At 39.4% G+C, this 26,855-nt stretch overlaps 1 protein-coding gene across 10 annotated transcripts in view; it reads right to left on the bottom strand.

Annotated features, from left to right (window-relative positions):
• PREX2 (phosphatidylinositol-3,4,5-trisphosphate dependent Rac exchange factor 2) overlaps positions 1 to 26,855 on the bottom strand; it is a 288,229-nt gene that overhangs the window by 19,141 nt on the left and 242,233 nt on the right. For 9 of the 10 annotated variants that reach the window (XM_073794482.1, XM_073794479.1, XM_073794480.1 and 6 more), the window contains one exon: positions 6,239 to 6,341. In XM_073794482.1, the coding sequence (XP_073650583.1) occupies positions 6,239 to 6,341 (103 nt within the window). Of the gene's footprint in view, positions 1 to 5,635; positions 6,154 to 6,238; positions 6,342 to 26,855 lie in introns of those variants that run through there. The other variant, XM_073794483.1, reaches the window with a different exon arrangement.

Genomic DNA, 26,855 nt, shown 5'->3' with positions numbered 1-26,855 from the left:
CATGAACCAAGATCCCGCAAGCCACACGGGATGGCAAAAAAATTAAAAAAAGTAACAATAACAAAGTAAAAAGTAAAATTAGACTAGGAAACTAACAGGTATGTTAGAAAGAATCTAAAAATAAAAATATAGATGAATCAACAACTGGAACGTACAACAGTACCACAATAATAACAAAAGAGGGGGAGGGAAAAGAAAAAAAAGGGGGGGAAGGCCTTGGCTGTGGAGGGCGGGGTCTAAGCAAAGGTGAGGTTTGGGTGGTGGGCGGGGCATATACTTAAAAGACCTTTCAGGCTGGAAAAGGCCCTGGGGGCTGTGGGGGGGTGGGGCTTAGGCTCAAGAAACAGAAGCGGCCAGGCGTGCCCCCCACCCCTGGTCTCAGAGGGCTGGGGACCTCACCTTGGAGCCTAGCAGGCTCCCTGGGCCCGAATGGATGGGGTAAACGCCCTCTGTTCTTCTACCGCTCCTCCTGGAGGGCACCTCCTGCGTGCCTCTCCTGATCTCCCCAGCCTCAGAGGCACCGATCCTGTCTGGCCTCCACTTTTCTTCCCCCTTTATTCTCCCCACATCCTATCGGTTAATTTGGGGGTTCCTCCTGCCTCCTCGGGCCTCAGGGTCTCCCACCAATGGCTAGCAGGCACCCTAGTTGTGGGGAGACGCTAACTTGGAGTCTTCTCACACCGCCCGAATCCCTCTTTTTTTTTTTTGCGGTACGCGGGCCTCTTACTGTTGTGGCCTCTCCCGTTGTGGAGCACAGGCTCTGGACACGCAGGCTCAGCGGCCATGGCTCACGGGCCCAGCCGCTCCGTGGCATGTGGGATCTTCCCGGACCGGGGCACGAACCTGTGTTCCCTGCATCGGCAGGCTGACTTTCAACCACTGCACCACCAGGGAAGGCCTTCGCTTCCCTGGCTCTTTTTAATGGAGAATGATATTTAGAATTCAAGATCTGGACAGTGGGTATGCCCATTACTACTACTGGTGTGTAACTGCTTCTAGGTCTTCTCAGTGGGCTGAGCTAGTTGATTAGTGTAAATGTAATCAAACATCTATATTTCTTTCTACATTTATCTATATCTCTGTGTGTATGTGTCCATGCATTCAAGCTGATACTTCCGGTTCCAATCCAGTACCCAGGGTTCATTCTAAATTCCAGGCTTCTCCCTTTCCTTATTTGTAACTTCTTTCTCAGACAGTAAGAAACCTGACTCTCAGTATTCACAATATACTTACTTATTTGTTCAGTCCTACCAAAGACATTAACTAGTTTTAGAATCTCTAAATCATATTCCTGTGAGAAACAGATTTAGTAACTGGAATACGGTATTTTTGTATAATTATTTTTGTCTTTAGTCTCATGATATTCCATTAAATAATTTCTAGAAAGATTTTTGCTTACAAGATTTCAAATAAAATTGAAGCTCATCATGCTGAACACATCTGCTGGTATACTCCATTTGGAATTCAGCCATATAATTCTTCTTATACTCGATGTGCCAGCGACTTGCATTTTTACACCTTGCTCATGGTTTCCCTCTACTGAACACCCTCTCTGTCCTTTTCCCTACATGTCTGCATCACATTTATCAATTATTGGTTGGTCATTCACTATATTAGGTACTGTTTTAAATGCATTCAGTATTCAAGCCTCAAAACAACAGTATGAAGCAAGCATTATACCATTATTATCTTTGTCTTAATAATGAGGAAACGAAGCAACAGAGAAGCTAAGAGTCTTGCCTCAAATCACACAGACAGTAAACACTAGAGCTGGGATTCAAGCTGAGGTGCGTGGCCCTAGAATCTGTGCTCTTGGCTACTATCACATATATGCTTTCTGCATGAAGCCTTTTTCTAGTTCTCCTAGGTAGAACTAATTCATTGCCTAAACATCACTTAGCACTTCCTCTATACTGGGTATTAATGTAGAAACCAGTGATACCATCATGACATACACTCGGTGTCCCAGCCATTCAGGGGCTCACAGTCTACTCGTTTACTTGTTCCCTGTTTTACGTCCTCATGCACTGAGGTTGTGCACCCCGGAGAGCACTTGCCTGTGGGTGCACCATGATGATTTGCCCACACATGTCCGCCATGAGGCTGGGCAAGAAGCTGATCGTCCTTGGTCTTTGTCCTTAGTGCTCAGTATAAAGCCCTGATACTGGAGGTCAGGAGACAGAATTCTTCAGAATCCAAATTTTTATTAAAAAGGTCAGAAAAGAATTTGGGGTAGACTTCTACCAAAAAATACTTAGAACATATAATTTAGAGGATAGGAGACTTTAAGCTTATAATGTAAATTAGAGCTTCTACCTCAAACCATTTGTTTTTGTTTTTTTTTTTTTTGGCCACACTGCGCGGCATGCAGGATCTTAGTTCCCCAACCAGGGATCAAACCCGTGCCTCCTGCATTGGGAGCATGGAGTTTTAACCACTGGACCTCCAGGGAAGTCCTCAAACTGTTTACTAATCATATCAGTTGGTTATGTAAAAATGCTGCCTAGGATTATTATAATCATTACCCACAAATTGCATGGGCATACTACCTTTCCCTTCTTTTATCTTTGCTTCTAACTCAACCAGATAATTAAAACAACTCTACTGGGCTTCCCTGGTGGTGCAGTGGTTGAGAGTCCACCTGCCAATGCAGGGGACGCAGGTTTGTGCCCCGGTCTGGGAAGATCCCACATGCTGTGGAGCGGCTGGGCCCGTGAGCCATGGCCGCTGAGCCTGTGCGTCCGGAGCCTGTGCTCCGCAACGGGAGAGGCCACAGCAGTGAGAGGCCCGCGTACCACAAAAAAACAAACAAACAAACAAAAATAAACAACTCTATTAAAACTACATACATGAAATCTGTTCATGAAAACTATACAGTTGGCCACCATATTTGTGGGCTTTGCATCTGCAGATTCAATCAACTGTGTCATGGATCCACAGTTGGTTGAATCCGTGGATGTGAATCCATGGACTCAAAACCCATGGATATGGGGGGCCAACTGTATTCATTGCGCTCCTCCACCATTTTTTGTAAAGGACTTAAGCATCCAAGGACTTGTTATCTGTAGGGGCTCCTGGAACCAAACCGTGGCAGATATGGAGGGAGGTCTACACTGCCATTAGAAATAAGAACAGTAAATCATGCTGAAAAGCTCCTTGTTCTTCAAAAAGAAACTAAAGATCTTAGAAAATATTATTCATTAACCAGGTAAGCATTCTAACCATTCTGTCTCTGGAAAGCTGGATTTAAACGATTAAAAGACAGAAGGGTCAGAAAAGTTAGATTTTTGATTCACACTTGTGTTCGAACTACTCAGATCCCACGTGGGTAAGAGTTGGCTTGTAGACTGGATCCCAGCCATTAATCCCACTGCCTGTAACTGCTGAATACTTGAAAGAGGATTGGCCACAGAAGGAATATTGCAAAAATCTCCTCTGGGCACCAGTCCACCCCAATTTCTATGAAGAGAGGACCCAAGGCTCCATGATCTTTCACAAAGAAGGCAGAAATCAGGTCTTTGTCTGAGAACCACTTGTGTCATAACTTGGGGCAGAGAAACAAGCCACAAAGGTAGGAAGCTACCCACCCTAAATGGATTTATTAACAAAAAAGAGGAGGAGGGAGTGATAAACACTGAAAAATACTGCAGTTTAGAAATCAACTTACAAACTTCCTAAGTTTTCAGTCTTTTAAAATTATACTTTATAAATATATGATATATATTAATATATACTAATAATTAACTAATAATCATTTATTGTTAATTAATATACAAATAAATTTTAAAGAGGCTTGAACAACTTAAATAAGTCATTAAGGCCTAGGTAATATTGTTTTTACTTTTCCCAACTTTATTTTATCTATCTCAGTTTTCAGTTGTAAGAAGTTAAAGGTTTTGATTATTCAAATCCATGTAGTAAGAATGTATATGTAGCCAGCTCATAATGACCTCTTTACTGGATTATTCTTAAAAAGATCAATTATCAGGGCTTCCCTGGTGGCACAGTGGTTAAGAATCCGCCTCCCAATGCAGGGGACATGGGTTTGAGTCCCGGTCCGGGAAGATGCCACATATTGCGGAGCAACTAAGCCCATGTGCTGCAACTACTGAGCCCGCGTCACACAACTACTGAAGCTCATGTGCCTAGAGCCCGTGCTCTGCAACAAGAGAGGTTGCCTCAATGAGAAGTCCACACAACTGCAATGAAGAGTAGCCCCCGCTCGACGCAACTAAAGAAAGCCCGCACAGAGCAACGAAGACCCAACACAACCATAAATAAATAAATAAATAAATAACTTTATTAAAAAAGGAAAAAAAGATCAATTATCAGTCTCTTAGTCTTCCCTTGGAGAGGGCTCCTCCAAGTCTTACTGCAAACTCACTCTAACAGCAACAGAGTGAAACAGAAAGCTTAATCTCTTGCTGTATGTTTTAGCACCCAAATCCCAACCCTGATATGGATAATCACAAGTTTACTTTGATCTACTTTTTTAAAACCAAATTTGAATATCTACCCCAAAAATCCTTCCCAAACCTGCTGGCATTTGCATCTGTATTTGCCCTTTTCCAGCCGAACCACACTGTGTCATGTGCTTCTCGCAGATCTGACCTTTACTTAGCAAATCCCTCTTGGACCTTGTGAGATCTTGGTTTTCAATATTCAGCTCTGCGGTTCTCAACCCGAAGCACCCACGTACATGTGCTTGCTCTATCTCATCTCTGCAGACCCCAGGCTGGGCACTGGCCTCACTCAGGACTGTTTCCACGAATTATTCTTTCGACTTGGTTGACATTCTGTAGTGTAGCCTTGGGAGCAAATCTATAGGGATTTATATGTTTGCTTGAGAGTTATACATTAAGTCTTTAGTAAATAAAGCAGACATAATTACAAAAGCATATCTTAAAAATTAAGTCACTCACTATCACTGGATAATTCAAACCCAATCAGCAAGTAGAGAGATTTGTTAAATCAATTTTCTGAGGTAGCCCTAATAAAAGGTGGAAGAATAAAATATAAAACTGATGCCTTTTAACTTCTTTTGTCTCTCTACTGACTTGTGTTTTTTCTACTAGATTAAGCACATTTTCCTAATAATCGGTACATTGGAGGTTAGTGCATTTTTGTTAGCTTTTTAAAGAATCTTAAGGGTTCAAAACCAAACTACCACACTTAAAATACTACTGAGCTATTGTACAGAAAGTTCAGGGAATTCTCTGGTGGTCCAGTGGTCAGGACTCCGAGCTTTCACTGCTGAGGGCGCAGGTTCAATCCCCAGTCAGGGGACTAAGATCCCGCAAGCCATGGGGCACAGCCAAAAAAAAAGAAAGTTCATTCACTTCGTAAGAGTGTATTCTCACCTATAAGTACTTCAGTGACCTAAAGATAGTCCAAAGGCAGCTCTCCATCTTCTGCAGGAAAATTTGAGGTACGTGCTTTATCTTCAGAATAAGGCACAAACTTCTTAGCATGGTGCGGAAGTCCCTTCGAGATCTCCAGAAGCAAGCAGGGTCCTCAACTCTGTCCTCTTCCTCCTTGCCCCTCCCCCTTCCCCAGTCTATTCCCCAGCCTTCCTAAATCACCTGCCTTTCCCAGAAAATGTCACATGTCCTTCTTTTTAAAAATTAATTAATTAATTATTAATTTTTGGCTGCATTGGGTCTTCGTTGCTGTGCGTGGGCTTTCTCTAGTTGCGGTGTGTGGATTTCTCATTGCGGCGGCTTCTCTTGTTGCAGAGCATGGGCTCTAGAGTGCAGGCTCAGTAGTTGTGTCTCACGGGCTCTAGAGCGCAAGCTCAGTAGTTGTGGCGCATGGGCTTAGTTGCTCTGAAGCATGCGGGAGCTTCCCGGACCAAGGCTGGAACCCGTGTCCCCTGCATTGGCAGGTGGATTCTTAACCACTGCGCCACCAAGGAAACCCACATGTCCTTCTATCTTGTAGTTTACACTGCCCCAAATCCACTCCTGTCCATTTGCCTGGCCACCTCCCTGTCTTCCATCAGGTTACCTCTTAGACTTCCCTTTTCTCAGGTTGTCTAAGCTTCTTGGAGAACCCTCAGAGAGATGCCTGTGTGGTCTTCTTCCCCGGGAATCAGTGTTTCTTGTTCACCACTCACTTTCTGAGCCTGGAAAAGTGCCTGCCACATCCAGGTACCTGTCAGACACCTGATAAATGAACCAAGGAACCTTCAAACCCAGGGCGTGAGAAACAACTTCCTAAAATGTGTTGTGAGACTCACCTGCTTCCGCATCACATCTGTTGCCTGCATGATGTAGCAAGGAGGCAGTCCGTGGCTTCTGGCCAGAATGATGGCCTGCTCCAGGGTCACGCTCAGGGTGCACCTGTGGGCAAAGGCAAGGGCAAGTCAGACTCCACCGGTTCCCGTTAAGCTCTTCAAGACATCTGGGGCTGCTAATGAAGGGTGGAACAGTATGCCTCCTGCGAGAAGTACTCATTTTTCCCTGGGTATCTCCCATGTACTCATGAGGTACCCATGTTAATAAACTTCTGTCGTTTTTCTCTTGGTAATCTGTCTTTTGTTACAGGGATCTCAACTGAGAAGTCCGAAGAGTAGAGGAAAAATCATTTTTCTTCTCCCACATGAATTTCAAAATCAAATAGCACCAGCCAAGTTCAAAACAACTAGACAATAGACCAGTGATTTTTCTACACAGAACACCTGTTTAAAAATAGATTATAGAGGTACACAGCTGGGGTCCTAAATTGAGTATTTAAGTTGAAAACAAACCCATAATGAACTCTGTTGAGGAGAGAGTTTATACACAGAAAATTAAGTAAGCAGAAGTATAATAAATTTTATCGTCAGATATGAATCTTTACTGGTATTTCACGTAATTTAAAAGAAATGACTTACTAATATCTTTCATTCATGTTTACATAGTTAATAGAATTATACTGATTTATACCCAATATCTTAGAAAAAAGTGAAATTAATATTCACTAAGGTCAGAATTTTTTTTTTAAAAGTGTGTTTCTTGGACCCAATCCAAAAGACTAACATTTTGAAAAGGAAATTTTAATGAGTTATTCAGCAATGTGGTGCCCAGAGCAGCCCCAAAGGAAATCCAGAATTCAGCACCCAAATTCAGTGATTGGTGAGCCTTGGTCCTCCTTCCCTTTAGGGCATTTCTTCCACATTTTTCTCTATAGCAACTCATAGGGAGCTAAGAACCCTCTACATTTGATAATATTTTCAGGTGCTGGTCTCTGAATTGTTTTTTTAGGGGTACCTTCTGCATACATTCCAGAAAAATGTTCGTTACTTTTTTTTAGATGTTTTGCCTAACATCTATATTAGTGGATTTTGTTTTACTTCATTTTTCAATTTATTAGTATTTTGATTGTTTTTTCTCCATTTTTGCAATGACCTCTCTGTGGTTCGGTATTTTACAAATGTATTTTTCTAGATCTGTTTAGTTTTTCCCTACAAATGAAAGTTCTACAGTGCAATTATATATGAGGAATGTCGAACTCATTTATCCCTGGTTGTGAGGCTGTACCACAGAAGCCCAGTACACCTGGCAGATTCAGATACTGATGACTTGCAGAAAAGAGAAACGGATTTAAAACATTACTGCTGTAATTTTAGAAAGAACCTGACAAAATGCAACTTAATTATTACAATAATTGCATTCTAAGGAGAAACACGATCAGTTCCATTGGCTGTTAAATGATGTGAAAAGCAGCTTCCTCGTTAACATTAACAGAGAACTCTTTAGAAAGCATTAAGAACACATATTCACATGGGCTAAAGTTTTATAATTAACTTCTAGTAGTATACGATGTTTATAAATATTTAATGTAGGAGTCTGACAATAATATAAAATTGTATATTACATGTACCTGCATGCGTATGCCAATGCAAGTCAAGAGCTATACCTGACCGTTCATGTTCAAAAAATATCAAATTTTTAGAAAGCATTTAATTGTCAGCTAACTCAACACACCATAACCTTTTTCTCCTCCTTAAGGTCTCCTCTACTCCAATCTTAAGTCCTTACTGATCCTAACATTTTCATCAATAATGCTCATGACACCAGCTGAATGAAGCTAAGAAAAAAATCTTGATCTTTTTCTAAACATACTGAAATATGTCTCTGCTTCCTGATGAAGCCTCACTTGCCCTCATCAACTTAACAACAAACACTTACTCATTGTGAAGGACCTTTAACAGGAAGCCTGTAATTTTTATCCATTTTCTTAACCTTTTTAAACTGATTTATTTCTCTCTACTTCAAGCTGTAGTAAAGAGCAGTACAGCAGCAAATTATCTGCCAGAGACTTTAAAAGATTTTACCGTAATCTCCTGATCCATCAACGTGGCCCGTAACATGCTCTCGGACAGGGTACCTCAAAGTGTCACACCTTTAGAACCAATCACATGTACATCATCTAATAGAAAAATCTAGCTTAAAATGGATACGTAAGTTTTATTTCACCAGCATATCAAGAGAAGATGGCTTCGTCTATCCTTGCCTTTTTGTACTAACCACTGTGTATATTCCAATTAGGTCCCACCATTAATTTGAAATTTTTAAAAAGTGAAAAAATTTAAAAGAGACAGCCAGGTCAATGAGAGAAATATTGCCTATTCGATTCACAGTTGATTTATCCAATGGAGGCCTAGTTTTTCCATCGCAGCATCACAGAGTTCCATTCTCCTAAATTAAGCATGTGGAAGAGCACCAGCACTAAGCCCACAACTCTGCTTCCAACATATCATTACTCGCCTCATAGCTTTTTTTTTTTTTTTGCGGTTCACAGGCCTCTCACTGTTGTGGCCTCTCCCGTTGCGGAGCACAGACTCCGGACGCACAGGCTCAATGGCCATGGCTCACGGGCCCAGCTGCTCCGCGGCATGTGGGATCTTCCCGGACCGGAGCACGAACCCGTGTCCCCTGCATCGGCAGGCGGACTCTCAACCACTGCGCCACCAGGGAAGCCCGCACCTGGTTTTTTGATGGTGCATAAATGTATACTCAGAGTCAGGCTTTACAAGGGATCATTTGATTTTATAGGTACTTCTCTGATTACCAGTGAGACTGTTCTGCTAATTCTGGGCAAGAGAATGAAGGAAACAGACCAAAGGCCAGGAATCCTAAGCAAATCCCATTCCATACGAGATTTCTTATCTGACCTGCGAATTTCCTTTCTAGAACTATCTCTGTTCTCACATTAGGCAGTTAAATTAAAATTTAAATAAATCTACATTTTTACTCCGTCCTGGAAAATATGGGCTCTCAATTGTTCAGCTCCTTCTAGCTGCAATATCATTTTAAAAATTTAGACAATTCTTTCTCTCGGAGTCACAAAAATGAAAAAGTAAAATAAAGGTCACAGTGTAGAATTTGTCCTTCATAAAAAGGCAAATATAACATATACACTGAGGAAAGTTGGTCCATGATTTTAGTAATAAGACATCCCAAGTAACAGCTCTGCTTAGGGTATACTCCTGAGAACGTGTACTTGACAGGGCTGCAAAATTATGCAGAAATTGTGCATTTCCTCATAGAAAGAAAAAAGGAAAGGGTCAATACACCTGTGCTTATAATGAATAAATCTTCTTGACATATTTCATATTAAAAATAGATCCCACATCACTCAGGGATTTAGCATAGTTTTAATATGATAAATGTAACCTGTGGCCAATGGTTCCAATTTAATTTGAAAAGCACTTTGATTTAGCAATGCTATGGAAGAGTCACAAAGAGGTAACTTTCTATTCATCCACTCATTCAACAAATATTTTTGAGTGTCTACTTTGTAACTACAAGTACCCTTAAGTGCTGGCAGAAGTAATTTACTTTCAAGCTAAAATCGTTGAGCTTCGGAGTCCCTTTTTCATAGGATCCCTAGCAACCTGTTCACATAGTCATAAGCTTTTACAAATTTGCAAGAGCCAAATGTTTTGACTGCAAATGGTTATGACTGCTGTCTTTTTATGTCCCAGCTTTCCTCTGTCACGTTCTGCAATGTTCCAATGGCCACAGTTCTTTCTGGAACTGAGCTAAAGGAAGTAGAATTAGGGATCCCTTTAGGCTAGGTTTACTGGGACCTACGGATATGATGCCCAGTCACTTATAGTTAGGTTATTACAATATCCTAGTGTAGGAATGGACTCCAGAGTATTCCCCCGGCGCATTGTACAGACTCACCCAAGGTTGAAGAGGATGTGCAGGGCCCAAGGCTGTAATGCAATGTGTTCATATCCCGGTGCACCCAGGACTCAGTATGGTGCAGGAGAAACAAGGTTGGAATGTATAGAGCCAGACGCTACTCTGTGGAATATTCTTCCATACATTATGGTCCTCATGCTAAAGAACCTTACGGAGGTTTTCATATTTGACAACAATTTTTAAACTTAAAATAATGTTGATGTTGAAATGTGTTGTCAATTCTTCCGTAAGATTATGATGTTATTAGATTATGATAATTACATGAAGTTCATGACAAACTTTCACCAATGTCTCCTTTATAAATTGGGGTTTGGTTGAAATAGAGTTCACATGACTATAATTTGGCACTTGATAATATGATTCTCTGTGATTTTTATTTCCTATGTTTGTCCCAACTGATCCTAGAACATCCGGTATCAACTTTATTTAGTGTCGAACTGTAGAGCTTAGGGTCAGGAAAAGCATGTGAAATGGTCTCCTGTTTGCCAGTCCTATTTCTCGATGCCAGGGGGCTGCAATGAGCAATAACCAACACCCACTCCCTCCCTCCCTCAACTCAGTCTCACTGGAGAGACAAAGCTTAGTTTTCCTAAATTGGTTTAAATGCAACATATTGTATTTCAACCATTTATTAACTCATATCTATTATACTACATTCAGTTCACTTTTAAGACTTCAATTCTTATTTGAAGCAGGTTATGTGTTAATCTTTTTATAAAAACATGGTAATCTTTTCCTTTAAGATGACTCATCACATTTCTATAATAAATCAGATAAAAGATTCTCCAAACCCGAGGACCTTCTACATATTTGGTCATTTACCATGATCACAAAAACACCAGTTTTACTTTAATTACAATTTAAAACCTCCAGAGCTCTAAAGCCTCATTTAATGTTGATTCGAACGGTACTAACAAGGAAGCCAATCTCCCAAGGGTTGAAGTGCATCAAACTGAACACTTGGGGAGATGCATCATCCCTTTCGGGCCACCAGGGTGATGCAGTAACTCACAGTGAAACTGACATGGCAAACCAGAACAACGGTATGTTTATGGCTTTGCGCTGTGGATTTCTTTGCTGACTTTCAGCATGTTCACTGCCAGGAACTCTGATGTTTTGCCTGGCAGCTAACCATATTGTTCTCTCTTGGGTGGTCCCAAACTTTGTTATTACTAGTGGAGGAGGGGCATTGAGATTCTAATTATAAACTGACACCTTAAATGAAACACATGAAAAACTAGTGTAATGAGGATCTCTGAATTTGTAGCCACAATAATTTGCCTTAAATTCACATTATGTAGATGTTGAAGTGAAAAACAAAAAAAACTTAAAAGGTAATTAAAGAGAGAAAAATGCAATCTTTCGCAAGGGATACTTTGCTTTTATTTCTCCATATTTTAAAAATTGAGAATGAGACTGAATATTACTTTGCAAATTTCTATTGTATCCCTCAATAATGTTACATACTCAATTACCACTAAAAACTGTGCCCCAAAACAAACCCCACTGGAGTCACTGAATTTAGGGATACATGTTTCAACTTAAAAAGTTACTTGAGCAGTGATTTTTTCACTCTTTTGTGCCATAACAGAATTGAGGCACTTGGATAAGTTATGTTCATTTTTTGTGTGTGTGCTAGCGCAGTATAATTAGCAGGATAATTTCCTGTTAGAAAAATATGATAAATGGAAGACACACACCCACAGTTGAAAGGCATATGTTGGGGTTTCTGAGTTTAAAGGACCATATGCCAAACAATGGTTTTGATCTGCTCTGGAAAAGGCAACATTAGACATGTCCCCTAACAATCTACATAAACTGGCTAAATATTTCAATATTTACTTCAATATTTCATTTGGAATTATTTGCATTCATATACAGGTTAATTTGATTTTGTGCTAGATGAATATAAAGTGAAATAATTATTTAACCATTCTGAAATCAGTGAGTTTTGCCCCAATGTAGAATTCCACCCAATGATCAGTCTTCATTTTGTTTTTTAGCTCCGGATTTCCATGTGTATTGCCTCATTTTCACCACCCTTTCTAACTGTGATACTGCCTTTAGTCACAAAAATAAGAGGGAAAAAATTCCCTTAGGGAAAATGCATGGCTCAGAATCTATGTATAAAGACAGTCTGAAGACCCTATTCTTTGATGACATTCTTCCCATGAATTATTTGTCTTGATATAGTTGCAGCTGTTTATATTTAGAATCTTACAGATTTAGATCTTAAAACGTACAATCAATTTCCCCGTATTCTATGACAGTCTTTTTTGCTCCTTTAATTAAAAGCCAGGTCCATTATCCTTGTTCAAGTGACTGTCACTAGTAAGTTATTAGGAATCTAATTAGCCGTGGTTCTCCAGGATACTTTATTAAGCTGAAGTTACCTGGGCAGCTTCAAAGTTTGGAGAGGATAATAATGACTATTTCAATCCCAAGAGAGCGAAGTAGGTGAAATAAGCTGGAATATCGGCAGATACTACTGCTATTTGCCCACCACTCTTTCATACCCAGCTTTTTACGACAGATGGAAGATCCTGTGATCACCTGGTCTTATGCACTCTGCAGCATCATCTGAACTTCAGTCCTACAGAGCCTAAGGCAAACTAGTTTCAACAATCTTTGAACTAAAGACACATTTTCTCCCTGTTGGAAAAAATGTAAATGATTCTGCTCAGTTTCCAAATATTTTTACTTCTTCCTTGTGCTTTTCTCATAATCCCATTTAATCAGACAGTAAAAACAAACAGTTGTAGGAAATATCTGAGTTAGAGATTCTCCATTAACATTTTTTAAATCTAATCTAAATGTTAAACTTCTTGAAATGTGCTACCAAGTTACTATAATTTAAAGTGTCTGATGAGTTAGTTCTTAGAAACATTGTTTAAAAGACACTGTGTAGTAATGTGTAGTAATGGGTATAGTAAGTATAGTGCAATCCCAGATCCTCATATATATATATATTTTTTTGCGGTACGAGGGCCTCTCACTGTTGTGGCCTCTCCCGTTGCGGAGCACAGGCTCCGGACGCGCAGGCACAGCGGCCATGGCTCACGGGCCCAGCCTCTCCGCGGCACGTGGGATCTTCCCGTACCGGGGCACGAACCCGCGTTCCCTGCATCGGCAGGTGGACTCTCAACCACTGCGCCACCAGGGAAGCCCCAGATCCTCATATTTACTGATTTTTAAATGTTAAGTGCCAGCATTCAAAGAAATAAGAAAGTTGTTAGAAGAAATAAGCCGCAGAAATTATCTAATTCCTTAAAGGTGTATTGTGCGATATTTCTAGTGTCTTCAACCTTCCCATTTTTGCAAAGCCTTCCCAAAGGAAGAAGATGTGGTCGAGATTAAAATTATTGCTTTCCTAAAATCTTTGTCTAGTCTTTTATGATGACCCCGTTTCACCTCCAGACTGAGATACAAGCTTCCAAGCCGTTCAAACCAAACTCATCAATTACAAGAGATTAATGTATGTGCGGCAGGTCCACGTGCTAATATACCTACTCTAGTACCTTTCACACTTATTAATTTCATATTTCTTACTATCCCTCAAACCTCTCCTCTCTGGCCGCACTGCTAATATCAACTCTTTGCCTAGATTGGTGCAACCTGGCTCAGACTCTTCTTGTCTTGCCTCTTCCCACTATTCATCAAAGGTGATCTTTAAAAAATGCAGATGGCTTTCCATTGCGTAACTTGAAATACAAAGTCTTCACAATATGGTCTCTGATTTTCCTTACTTCTACTCCATGCTTCAACTATACTATTCACAGTTCTCTGAAGTCACCTCCTCTCAGTTCTCATATGCTGCTCTCTTCCTGATATGATCTCAGATGCCCTGCTTTGGGTCACATATCATGCCTCTGGTCATGCTATACTTGTCTGAAAGGTGTAGGGATGAAGAATACGGGCATTAGAGGCAAACTTCCTAAGCTGGATCTTAAATTTGCTAATAAACTCCGTGACTCTGGGCAGGTAACTTAAGCTACTGAAACTGTTTCCTCATCTGTAAATGAGTTTAATGATAGTACGCACCTCAGAGTGTTGTTTTCAGGATTACAGGAAATAATTCATATATAGTACTTAGCACAGGACATAGCATGTAGTACATTCTCAACAAATGTTAGCAATTTTCATTAATATTACTACACCACCACCAATAGGCCAGACTAGTGTCTGTACTGATTGTAACCTTCCTAGACCCTAGCATACTTCCCAGGATTAAGTAAGCATTCAATATACAGTTATTGAAAAGAAATGACATGAATTCCTAATTCATGCCAACAGTATTATACGTAACTCCTAAAAGATACAATTCATTTCTTTATACTCTGCATTTGCCATCTATGTGTTCAAGAAGTGTTCACTTATTAAATAAATTTGGTAAAGTAATAAATGAACTGTAGAGACAATAGATTTTAGTCAAAGAACAACCACAGCTTCCCCTACAACTTCTAAACGGTATATAGCTTTTCTTTCATGAACAATGACTTGCATTTCCCTTTCTCAGGATTTAATTACTGCTCGTACCACGGCTTCTGATGAACAACTCTCGATGAGTTTTGTTAATGATTGGAAATTATGTGTTATAATCTACTGATTCATTATTCTTACATTAATTCTATTAATTAACACTTATTCGCTCATCAAAATGGTCTATGTATCATTTACCTATTTTCCAGGTTCAGAAGAATACATTTGGAACCCTTGCAGAATCAATTCTTTAACACTGTCAAAATGACATGTTATATATGCTTCCCCTCCCCTGTAGTTTCAAAACCATGTGTTCATTTCTTTGAGTCACTTCATGAAAAACCCAATCCTTTGGCTCTCTTTCTCCTATTGTCCATATTAAAGTAAACTGGTGCTACACAGTATGGCTGGCTGGCTTCCCAATGTGGTCCCCTTGTCAAGACCTCAGAATTGCTGGGAGAGCAAGGACCTCTCACTACCCTAGTTTGGGGTAGCGCAGTGCATGCCCCAGAGCAGTGCTCCATAAATAACTCCTCTGTCCTTCAATGAATGAATGCACAAATGCCAGAACCTGATTCTTTCCAAGTCCTAAATATCTGTTGTTATTCTAACACATACTCTTGATTTTTGACACGAGGGAAGAAGACTTCCTGTCCTTGAATTCAAGGGGATCCCGTTCTGCTGTTCTTGAACAACTTTCTACAAGCTATCAATGGAGGATTCTAAAAATAAGCTCTAACAGGGTCCAGTGCTTTGTGTATTCTACTTCTTATAGGCCAGAGGAGTGAATTCATATTTTTCATACTCTTCTTACATCCTATCGTGACTCATCACTGTGATTTCTCCAGCTTTACTGAGGTATAATTGACATGTAACATTGTGTTGGTTAAAGTTGTGTATATTTGACTTGATACACTTACATGGTGCAAGACGATTACCACTATAGTTAGCTAACACCTCCATCACATAATTACCACTTCTTTTTTGTGGTTGAGAACATTTAAGATCTACTCTCTTAGCAACCACTGTGATTTTGTTTTACATACAAAGGTTTCCCTATTTTATTTTATTTTCCCTTTACATAGAAAAGGTTTCCCTATTTTAGTAGGTATGATCTAGTCATTTTAAACAGATGCATTTCATATTTCTACCTCTGCAATGAGAAGATGGATTCACCATCAGAAACACAGATGAAGATAGAAACAACTGAGTGTACACTATTGCCAGGTCCTGCAGTAGATGTTTTCACATATGTTACTCACTTAATCCTCATGCCACCTTTTGCAAAAAGAAATTATTATTCCCATTCCACCAATAAATCTCTGAGAGACCATGAAGGAATCATGGTCACACAGTAAGTAACAGGATTCAAAACCAGTTTTCTAATTCAAAATCCAGAGCTCTTTCCATTATTCCAAAATCACATCACATAGATCACTGCTTTTAGAGAATCCCAACTCCCCACATCCCTAATTCAACAGTCCCAATCCTGGTCTCAGCATTGCATGCCAAATGCAGTGTTTTGGTAGAGACTAATGCAGCCAGACCAAACGACTTCACTACGAATGTAGACCTGATCGTACTGAAATGTGTTCATGATTAAAAAGAAACTAGATTTGAAACCTGCTGAACAATTCTATCGATTTAAAGCAATCACGTAGTAAAAATAAACTGAAGGAAGACTGCGTTCCTTCTCTACTACAGATGTGCATTTTTCTATATAAAATGCACTGTGCTGGGTAAGGCATGTTCATTCCTGCAGTGATCTCATTTATTCTGGTTTCTAATTACTTCTAACTACTGAGCACAGGGCACCACTGTGAAAAGTATACTGGCAACTAGAAGGAAGCGCCCGATTGAAGAAACTAATTGTTTACTGTTGCAGGGTTTTATTTTCCCTGCCTCCTTTTATTACCTCACACGGAGGAAGAACTATACGTCTGAGGGCTAAGGCAGTATGTTAAACAGGAATCAATGCCGCAGTGCTGCTATGGCTCAACACAGGCAGAGTGTCTGCACAATTCATATGGAAAGGACCTCTGCTGATCTATTGGTCCTGCCCAACTTGGTCACCCTGAGCAATGCGTTTGTGATAAGTGAAAAGCTTGAGAAAACTGCCACCAGCCAGCCCAATACCTCTGTCCTTGTTCCCCTATAACAGAGAAGGCACTTTTCTTAATGAAACATGGAAATACTCTTACGTGAAAAAAGGGCCAACAGTTATTTGTTTTCAAAAATACAGAATTCACTTAGAGACACACATGCATGGATAATAAAATATTAAATATTTACATTCTCCCTTTAGGAGAATTTGAATGGCGGTCTAACAATAAGTGCAATCTAAAAGCCAGTGATCCTTCAGGCAAGTTTCCAGTACATTTTATAGACATAACTTCCGGGTGTCTATTGATAATTTCAACATTATTATTTGACTCCTGTCAAAGAGACAGTACTGATGAGATCTTCCCATGACTGTACTAACTCCTATGTCTCATAGTCTGGAGCTGAAAGACAGGGGTTAATGAGTATTTGAAAAAAACAGCAAAGAGATGGCAAGCAGAGATGGGCACCATGGAAAACAACTGAACACAATGGAAAAGCAATGGGCAACAGCTGGAGAGAGATCCTGGCAGCAGCAGCAGAGTCAAATTGAATACGTGGTTCACTCCGTATATCTTAAGGCAAAAAATAAATCACATGTAAGGGGCACATTTTCAGCATTGCACAGGGAATTAGCCATGAAATTCCCATTAAAGATAACAGGACTTTCTACTGCAACTTTCAACACATTCTCGGAAAGTTCTCAGTGTCTAGCTTTAAACCTAGGCTTCAAAAACATTGCACATCCCTCATTCTCCTCTCTTCAAGCACATTAGGGTGTGTTTTTCTTTGACACGTTTCATTGCTGAGGTGAGCACAGAGGTAACTGAAGACCTTCGGGGATGGGTAATTGAGCATTGAGGGGCTAGAGGAGGTATTTGCTCGGCTGAAAATGCGTATGAATGTGAAACATCTGTGTGTAAGGTAGGACTCTACCACTGTCACCAGGTTTGAATCTGCTCCTCTGCATTTTAAATTCTTCAGCCTGGACTCTTTCACCAATTGATTTTATTTCTGTTTCATGTTTTTGGAACTTAACTGAATAGGTCGGGTACCTATCCCAGCTACTCGAAGTTCCTCAACACTCCCTCTCTAGTTCGTCTTTTCTCTTGGCTGTCTGACTTTTGTCCTTACTCCTTGTAGGTTCTCTGATGACACCAATACTTAAGGGGTGTCCAGTATGCGATTTTCATCTGTTTCCCCCATCCTTTGACATTGTACCATAATTGTTTTCTCTTTGACCTGTTTATCCAAGATACTAAATAGATTTGTTTGAATATTTTTCACTCCTTTCTCGTGGATCCTACAGTGTTTTATTCTGAGGCTCCACGGGTGCACAGAGGACAGGGCAGTGGAGAACCAGGGAATATTCATACTCTCTCTACTCTCCCTGGTGATTTTTTTCTCACCTTCCACAATGGGCAGCCAATTATTCTTTGCTTACACTTCTGTGCCTTTTCCTGGAATATCTCTTCCCTGCTCCTAACACCTGGTTTGTTCCCAGAAAATTCCTAGCAGTGTTTTTCCATTACCCCTTGAGATTACATATATATGTTATTATTTATTGTTATTATATCCATTTGTACTCATATATACTTCTAGCCCTTGCTGACTATGAATCCATCAAAGTACATCCCCATATAGGTACGTTGTGAGCATCTAAAGCTGAACATGTAACAGATTAATTCAACATCCCTCTCCCCAGTCCCCTCAAAGACAAATGCATGTTCCCCCCCACACACCGTGGCATCTTCCCTCTCCCAATCTTTCCCAGCTGGAATCATCAGAAACCCTCCCTCTCCCGTGCTCTCTATTCCTCACCAGTTCATCTAGTTCTGTTTACTGCCTTTTCATATCTTTCACATCTGTCTTTTCCCTTCTAACCTCTGTGCCAATACCTTAGTTTTGTATCTCATCATGTCACTGTACTCCTGTAAAATCCTAGCTGTCTCCCTGCCTCCATCCTTGTCCCATCATAGACCATGGTACTGATCTTTATTTTTAAAATATTTTTTAAAACATCTAATCATGTTATTCTTTTGCTGAAAACCTTTCATTGGCTTCCCAGGGCCTCTAGGAGGGAGTCCCAAACCCTTAACCCAGCAGGCAGGGCCGTCCATGCTCCAATTCCTGTCTTTCTTGCTCCCTTCTTCTCATTTCACCGCCCAGAAACAGCCAGCTCTTTCTTGTGACCTCCAGCCCCGTCGTACGCTATTTCACACCTCGATATTGTATTTTCATACTATTCCTTTACACGGAACGTCCTTCTCCATTTCCGTCACCTGGTAAACACTACTCATGCTTTAAAACCTATAACAGGTGTTACATTCCATCCTTCCTGCTTAACAGGATTTAAATCTCACTCCTCGGTATTCCTCCCCAGGATGTTAGATGACCTATTGCCAATTTAAAATTAACATCTTAGAGGTAAAAATTGCTGCTTCCTCCCTTCAACTTCCTCCACGCCACCTGCTCTCCTGCTCTAGGTCACAGAGAAAAAGAGGCGATTCGGAAAGTGCTGGCAGACGAACCAGTTATATTGGAGAGGTACCCATATTTCTTGGCTTATGTCGTCTATTACAGCACTTATAAACCCATTAGCATTGAAGCCCTCAGGAAGAGATCCTAGAGAATGACTGGAATTTTACTTTGCTTTAAATATCATTTTGCAGGTTTAGGAAAAACAATAACTTCAGTTTCTTTAAAAGAAAATTTGAAGAATCATGCCCTATTTAACGCTTTTGAAAGTCAATTCTATGAATACATGTATCACTTTTAAATAGCTACATTTTAAAAATGTAAATACTTAAATTTTACTAATTTAATAGTAAAATTGAGTTTTGCAAAAACATGAAATATCACTCCAAATTACATATTTAGATTATTTTATCAAGGTATGTTTAATGTGCCTAGAATTTTCCAATCTTAATGATAGGAGGTAACAATGTATAAGCTCTGGCTTTATATGTACTTAAATTAAAGCCTGTCTGGCCCATGGTTACTGGCTGGCAGAACTAGAAACCATTGCAGTAAGAAGTGACTCTCATTATTACTGTGTTATTCTTCTTTCACAGTAAACTAATGAAAACAACGAACATTTTAAAATAGAATAATTTAATGCACTAAATCAAGATTCATATCAATTGCAAAGAAAAATCTAAGGCAGAAAACAAATATATATGTAAATCTGGCCATCTACCTCTTCAGAGTAAAGAACTTTTATAAAAGATAATGAAACAACGTAAAAGAGTAAAACTTATATTTGAAATATTTGATTTCTTCCCATAATTTTAAGGGAATAACCTTATTTATCTGTTTGTTTAAATTAACATAAATCGTGGAGTTTTATTTGCCTACTTTACAACTCAGTATAATTTGAAAATCTGCGTTTACTTTTCTTTTTTTCCCCCAGCTTTACTGAGGTATAACTGACAATTAAATATGGTATAAATTTAAAGTATACAACCTGTTGATGTGATATACACACACATTGTGAAATATTCATCACAATCAAGCTAATTAACATATCCATCACCTCACATAGTTACCATTGTGTTTTTTTCTTTTTTGGTGGTGAAAACACTTAAGATCCACCCTCCCAGGGCTTCCCTGGTGGCACAGTAGTTGGGAGTCCGCCTGCCGATGCAGGGGACGCGGGTTCGTGCCCCGGTCCGGGAAGATCCCGCGTGCCGCGGAGCGGCTGGGCCCGGGAGCCATGGCCGCTGGGCCTGCGCGTCTGGAGCCTGTGCTCCTCAACGGGAGAGGCCACAGCAGTGAGAGGCCCGCGTACTGCCAAAAAAAAAAAAAAAAAAGATCCACCCTCCTAGCAAATGTCAAGTATATAATACAGTATTATTAAGTATAATTGCATTGTTGTTATGTCACATCTCCGGAATTATTCACTTTGCATAACTGAAACTTTGACCAGTTGTCTCCCAGTTTTCCCCTTCTCCCAGCCCCTGGTAAGCACAATTCTATTCTCTGCTTCTATGAGTTTGGCAGAGTCATTAAGATTTATACTTATGGCATGAGTAGGATATATTCTTTCTCCCAGAGCCCCATTATTATAGCATCTTATTTTTTCTCTTCTAAAGATTAGTGCACAATTTTATATTTTCATTTTTGAGGTTTTTTTGGTTTTCATTCATAGTGATTTTATTAGATATCTAACAAATGAGAATGGTTGCATTGATCATCATCAAATTATAACTGTTAAAGAAAAATAATCAAAACTGCAGCCATATCTAATAACAATTTTAAACACCACCTCTGTCATTGCTACTACTACCTTTATATAAAAGAAGTGTTTTGGACTAATGTGTTTCAGATTCCTGACTATACGAGCATAATTTTAGGACTTCTTATTGCAAATGTCCAGTATCCTGGCATCATGAGTTAGCAGTTTCTTTTGTTCTATTTAGCCATCTTTCTGGAGATTTAAAATTCAAGATTTCCACTAATCTTGCTGCTAATCTTCCAAGTCATTTTTGGACAGAAAAATAAATGGATACATTTCAAACCTACATTTGCTTATTGCAGTAATTTATTTTTGCCCTCCCATACCTGGAGTCTAACCTACATATGGAAATCCCCGGAGTAAATCCACTCCTCTTACTTGATGTGTTTTTGGCTGCACAGTGGAGAAAGATGCAGCTTCATCGTCTGCCCTGTTAGGACTCTCATTACCTAATAAGCCAGGTTACCTTGAGTGCTCTTCTTTTATAAGATTCGGCATTTCCTTAATCTGGGCCTATTTGTCAATTTGTCCTTTGATGCCACGGTGATGACAGAATAAAATATTGCTAAGAAAGAGTCCTTAAATGTCAAACAAAAGTGGTTTTTAAAACTGTTAATTGATAGTTACCTAAAAAATGTTTTTTTTTAATTGCTTATATGAACCAAGAATCACTACACTGCTTCATTTGAAATGAAAACTGTTTCATTAACCAAATTCGTAATACATATTTCCCTTTAGCTGTTTTTATATTTTAACTCTTGGATCTATCTCAGTTTTCTAACAAACGCTTATAATCATACTTTGGGTCCTATACTATGGTCACATGATAGGTTTTGTAAGTTTCTGCTGGAAGAGGGATGATTCTGAGAATTCAACCACCCTCTGCAATCCTGTCCAATGTGAAAAAATGTCTCAATTTCTAAATAACCAACTAAGAAATGCATTTTGGAAATACACCCTTTTAAGTTGGAAACTTCATATTATATAGTTTATTAGTTCCTACATTTTTATATATGTTAAAATGAGTTTCCACAATGTATAAAAGGAAAAGCAGTCTAATGCTGGAATACATAGATGGCAGCCAACTTGATGCTCACCATCATTATGCCTTTTAATAATGAGAACAGGCTGACCTTGCCACAGACTGTTTCCTCCTCACACCTGTGTGGGGTTCAAAACAACGTGATTATGATGCTGCTGTTACAGGTGCTGGTGAACCCCTGACACAGTGAGCCCCTCCTGATGCTGCTGTTCACATCCCTCACTGGTGACTGAACACCAAGTATGTTAGCTAATGCAGGGCCTTGTTTCCTGGAAGAGATTCATCCTCACAACAAAACATAAAGATAAAAGGGAATTTATGTGTACAGATCTCCAAGGTTTTGATACTAAGACATCACAGGTGAGTCAGACATGAGGCCTGTGTTCAAATCACCCCACCTTCCTGCAGGACCATCCCAGGACTCCGACACTGCTGAAAATCCATTATTAACAGGTACAAAGAGTACGTGTACAAAAAGTCCCTGGAACAGGTCCTTAAAGGGAAACACTGTGATTCCAGATTCCTTGCTCTCACTAGAAATTTTCTTGACATAACCTTTCAGGTAGCCTCTGGAAATGTCCACCTACTGTTTCCACTGGGGAAGGAAGCAGAAGCAAATGTAGTGCGAGGAATACGGCATCTCTGTTTTTGGATGCGATAAGACTCATGCTTAGGCTTTACAACATTTGCGGTATGCTGATTCATACCAGTTAAAGGAAAACAGTTGGCTATTAGGCAGGGATGGGAATAAAGAAGCAAAACAAAACGAAATACCGCAGTGAGTGGAAGGATGCTGCAGTAGGAAATAAAAGGGAAATTTAGAACCCATGTAGCATGCTTGTGGGTCTGCAGCAAATAACTGCATGGAACAAAAGAGAACGTTAAAAGCCACAGTGCTGATTCAATACTTTACAAACTTTCAAACTGGCAAAAAGTAATTTTGCCTAAAAAGCAGATATATGGACAATATAAAGCATGACTCTTTGTGGGAAAGAAAATTCAAAGGATATTCAAATGTTTGTATTTGCTAATCAAAGAAGTATAAATTAAAGCACTGAAGAAATACAATATCGTTGTACACCTGGTAGAGAAGCACAATAGATAAATGGGTTCTAACACCCTCTGAAGACAAGGTAAAGATGGCAAACAACTATCTAACCTTCTGTTGGGTTTTTACAAGGACAATCCTTTTGGAAACTTAAATAATAATATATTAACCAAAGAGGTTTAAGCTCTTTGACACACTAATTGTATCTGGAGGATATTTTTGTTTACTTTTAGCTTAGTGGTAAATAAAATTGAAATCTGAACAGCTACATAAAGATGTCTCTCTGCATTAAGGGCAGTAGAGAAAGAAGATAAACCACTAAATTAGTAGTTTAGTAAATTGTGGTGTATCAAGTGGCTAGAATATTATGTAGCAAATAAAAGTGATCACGGGAAAGTCTGTGTGGACATTTTAGATAGATGATAGACAGGTAGATAGGTAAATAGATACTATGAGCGTAAAGCAGATTATTAAACCATACTAATAAAACTATGATCAGATGTACGTTGTTTGATAGAAGGTGCAAGAGATGATTCAAAATGAAAATGAAAGGAGGCAGGTCAGGATAGGAAATTTTGGAAAATTTCCATTTATTAAACTACCTTTTAATATCATGTATACTGTTTAAAAGGCAAAAATCCTGATCTTAAAAAAAGACAATCTTCTTTCACTATTCAATAGCAATGGAGATATTTAATGTAAGTCAATGACTGAGGAAAGTGTGTGCAGGCAAGTTCATCAGCAGAATTGTAATGCGCATAAAACACTGCCCCAGGAAAGAGAATTTAATAAACAAAGCTGGGCTAAACGCTCTGAAAAGATTTTAATAATTCATCCTGAATCCTATTCCTCCTAATCTTGCATTCACTGTTGTATGCCACCCTGCCATCTAATTCAGGTTGGCATTAAAACGTCTAAACCTTAATGCTAATTAAATCTGCCTTTTCATTCTGAAAAAATCACATTCTTCTCTTTAATGTCAAACATAAGGCATATAACTCTATACTTGAAAAAATGTTAGATTCCCTTTTTTGGTGAATAAAATCAGAAAAGGCAGGAAGCTGATTATCTAATGGGGATACCATGTTGTTAACCATTTCTCATCTTAATTTCAGAAGCAAATGGTAAAACAGTCTGTGTAGTATTAATTCTGATTCATGTTATCAACTTCTCCCCTTTGCCAGAACCTGAGGGTAAACCTCCACGTTCAGTGTTTAGTGTAAATGTGGACCTACTCGGGTTCCTTTCTAGCTGCCTGAATTATAATTACTAAAGAATTGTTTTAGGAACAGTCTTATGTGAGATTTCTGATTCCAATATAAATTAGCACACATTTTATCACCATGAAAAATCTAAGCATAGCCTTCCCTGAAAGACTAAAGATAACGTTAAACTCCTATTTTATTCTGCATAATAGAAAAATAAAACCGTACTATTTTCAAACAGTTTTAACCTTAATTTCGGCATCTGTCATGGGGAATTTGTTGCCTACACCTCAGTAAATGTCTCTGAAATGAACTAACTAAAGCCATATTTATTTTGAACTGTAGAAATGGAAAAAGTCAAAATACTTTGAAATTTCAATGTTTTTTGTGATTCCAACACACCAATCAATGAATACAGCAATTATAAAATGGTTGTGGAACATCAATCTGTTTCTCCTACCCATCAGTAGTTAAATTCTAAAATTGTTCATGGGGCACCTCAGAGAATAATTTGGACAAGTTGGTCACGGTTCTAGGATTAAATGGCAATTAAAAAAAAATTTTTTTTTTTTGGTCTCACTGTGTGGCTTTCGAGATCTTAGTTCCCCGACCAGGGATCGAACCTGGGCTCCCTGCACTGGAAGCACAGAGTACTACTGGACTGCCAGGGAATTCCATTAAATGGCAAATTTAACTGCATTAACTTCCAGTAAATTCATGTGGAGATAAGAGCGTATGCTTGTAGTTTGAAGCCTGGAGTGTCCCTTGGTTGTCACAGTCCTCAGATAACTATGATCTTGCACCAGAGTAGGATAAGGACGTTAATCAAGGGGATGACACTTTGCCGAGGCCACAGTGGCCGCTGTGCTGGTCCTTAAGCACATCATGCTGGTCCCCACTCGGCCTCCCACATTTGCACTCTGCTCCCTAGATGGAACGCTCTTTCTCTGAGATATCTGCATAACTCACTCCTTCATTTCACACAGGTCTCTCACTCCTTCATTTCACACAGGTCTCTAATGAAATTTCCTCCATGGAAGGTGCCCGCCCTTCATCCCATCTTGTCCCTTTTTACCTCTCTGACTTCTGTTCTTTTCTGTATTTATTCCACCTACTACATTACTCATTTATTTGTTTACTTGATCATCTGTTTCACCCCAACGTGGTTTACATTATATGAGAGAAGGAAGGGGTTTTTTTCAGTGCTTTATCCCAGCAACTAGAACAGTGCTGGCACATAAACAGTGCTCAACGCATATTCACTGAGTGACTGAATAATAAATGAATGAATGAATGAATGGGAACAGAATGAATGAGTATGACTGATCAGAGGGAGAGAGCATTTCTCTGGTAGTAAAAAAAATGATGAAATAATATTTTACTCATTTAGTTGCAGATGATACTTCAATTAAGCTCTTAGTAAGCTTGCAATAGAGCACAAAGTACACAGCCATTAAAATAAAGCAGAAAACTCTGTATATTGTATCACCCACAAAAATTTAATTCTCCTTCTAGAGAAATAAAGTCTTGTCACGCTTCATAAGCAAGGACATGCTGCGTAGGACTCGTAAACTAGAATTCAGGCACATCAAGTCGAATGGAGTGTCACAGGTGAGAACCTGCTGATTTGAACTTTCTCCCTCTTTCTACCTCTTTAAAACCCTGACCCATCAAAACCCATTGCAAACGCTACCTTCTCCATGGCAAGTTCTAACCATCTCAAAGATCTATGTTCCTTCTGAACCTTATTTTTTAGCTGTAACTTTCCTAGATCATTTATTTTTCTTCGTCGTCTAGGTAATCTGTTATTTTTGTTACTTTTCATTATGTTTTTGTCATCTTATTTTGTCATACGATTATTTACTATGATTTTTGCTGTTCATGTTTTATGTCTCTAACATGAATATCACCCATTTATGACATTACCAGCCAAGAGCACCAACTGCAGTCCTTTGCATGGGTTAATTAGCAAGTACATTTGAATAAACAATAACCACCATCCACTCAAAATCTAACTGGCCTCATACTAAGAAGAGACTATGAGTGGTGACAGCAGATTCTCTGCTACAATGAGGACTAAATGCTGCCCTATTGTTTCCACCTACATGGTTTCCTTTCGCTGTGAAAATGGAGAGGTGATAGAAGAGGAACAAGTGATTATGAAGAAGGACCTGACTCGGGGTTCTCCCCTCACATTTGCATCTGATGTAGCTGTAGGAATTTATGCACCTACCACAGCTTGCCCAGACACAGCACTGCTGCTTAAGACAGACCAGCTGAAGAGGACCTATCTAAGACTTCTCCTCACATTTTCAGGAAGAGCATATCGTGTGGGCTCCTGGAGTATGATTTGTCCAGGAGTAGGAAGACAGTAGTAACTCACAGGCAGCATCTAGCTCACCACAGCTGGGTAACAGGGATCCAAACCACTGAAGAAAAAGTTTTGTTTTGCTAGTCACCAGCCCCTACCAAGTTAAGTTCCTAGAGTGAATAAAACAGATGCAAAATTTTGTACCTAAAATATAAATCTTAATATAAATACAAGGGT

Source organism: Tursiops truncatus, chromosome 17 (assembly GCF_011762595.2).
Source record: "Tursiops truncatus isolate mTurTru1 chromosome 17, mTurTru1.mat.Y, whole genome shotgun sequence".
NCBI lineage: Eukaryota > Metazoa > Chordata > Mammalia > Artiodactyla > Delphinidae > Tursiops > Tursiops truncatus.
The sequence above is the reverse complement of the archived record's forward strand: the minus strand, read 5'-3'. Positions and strand labels throughout refer to the sequence as shown.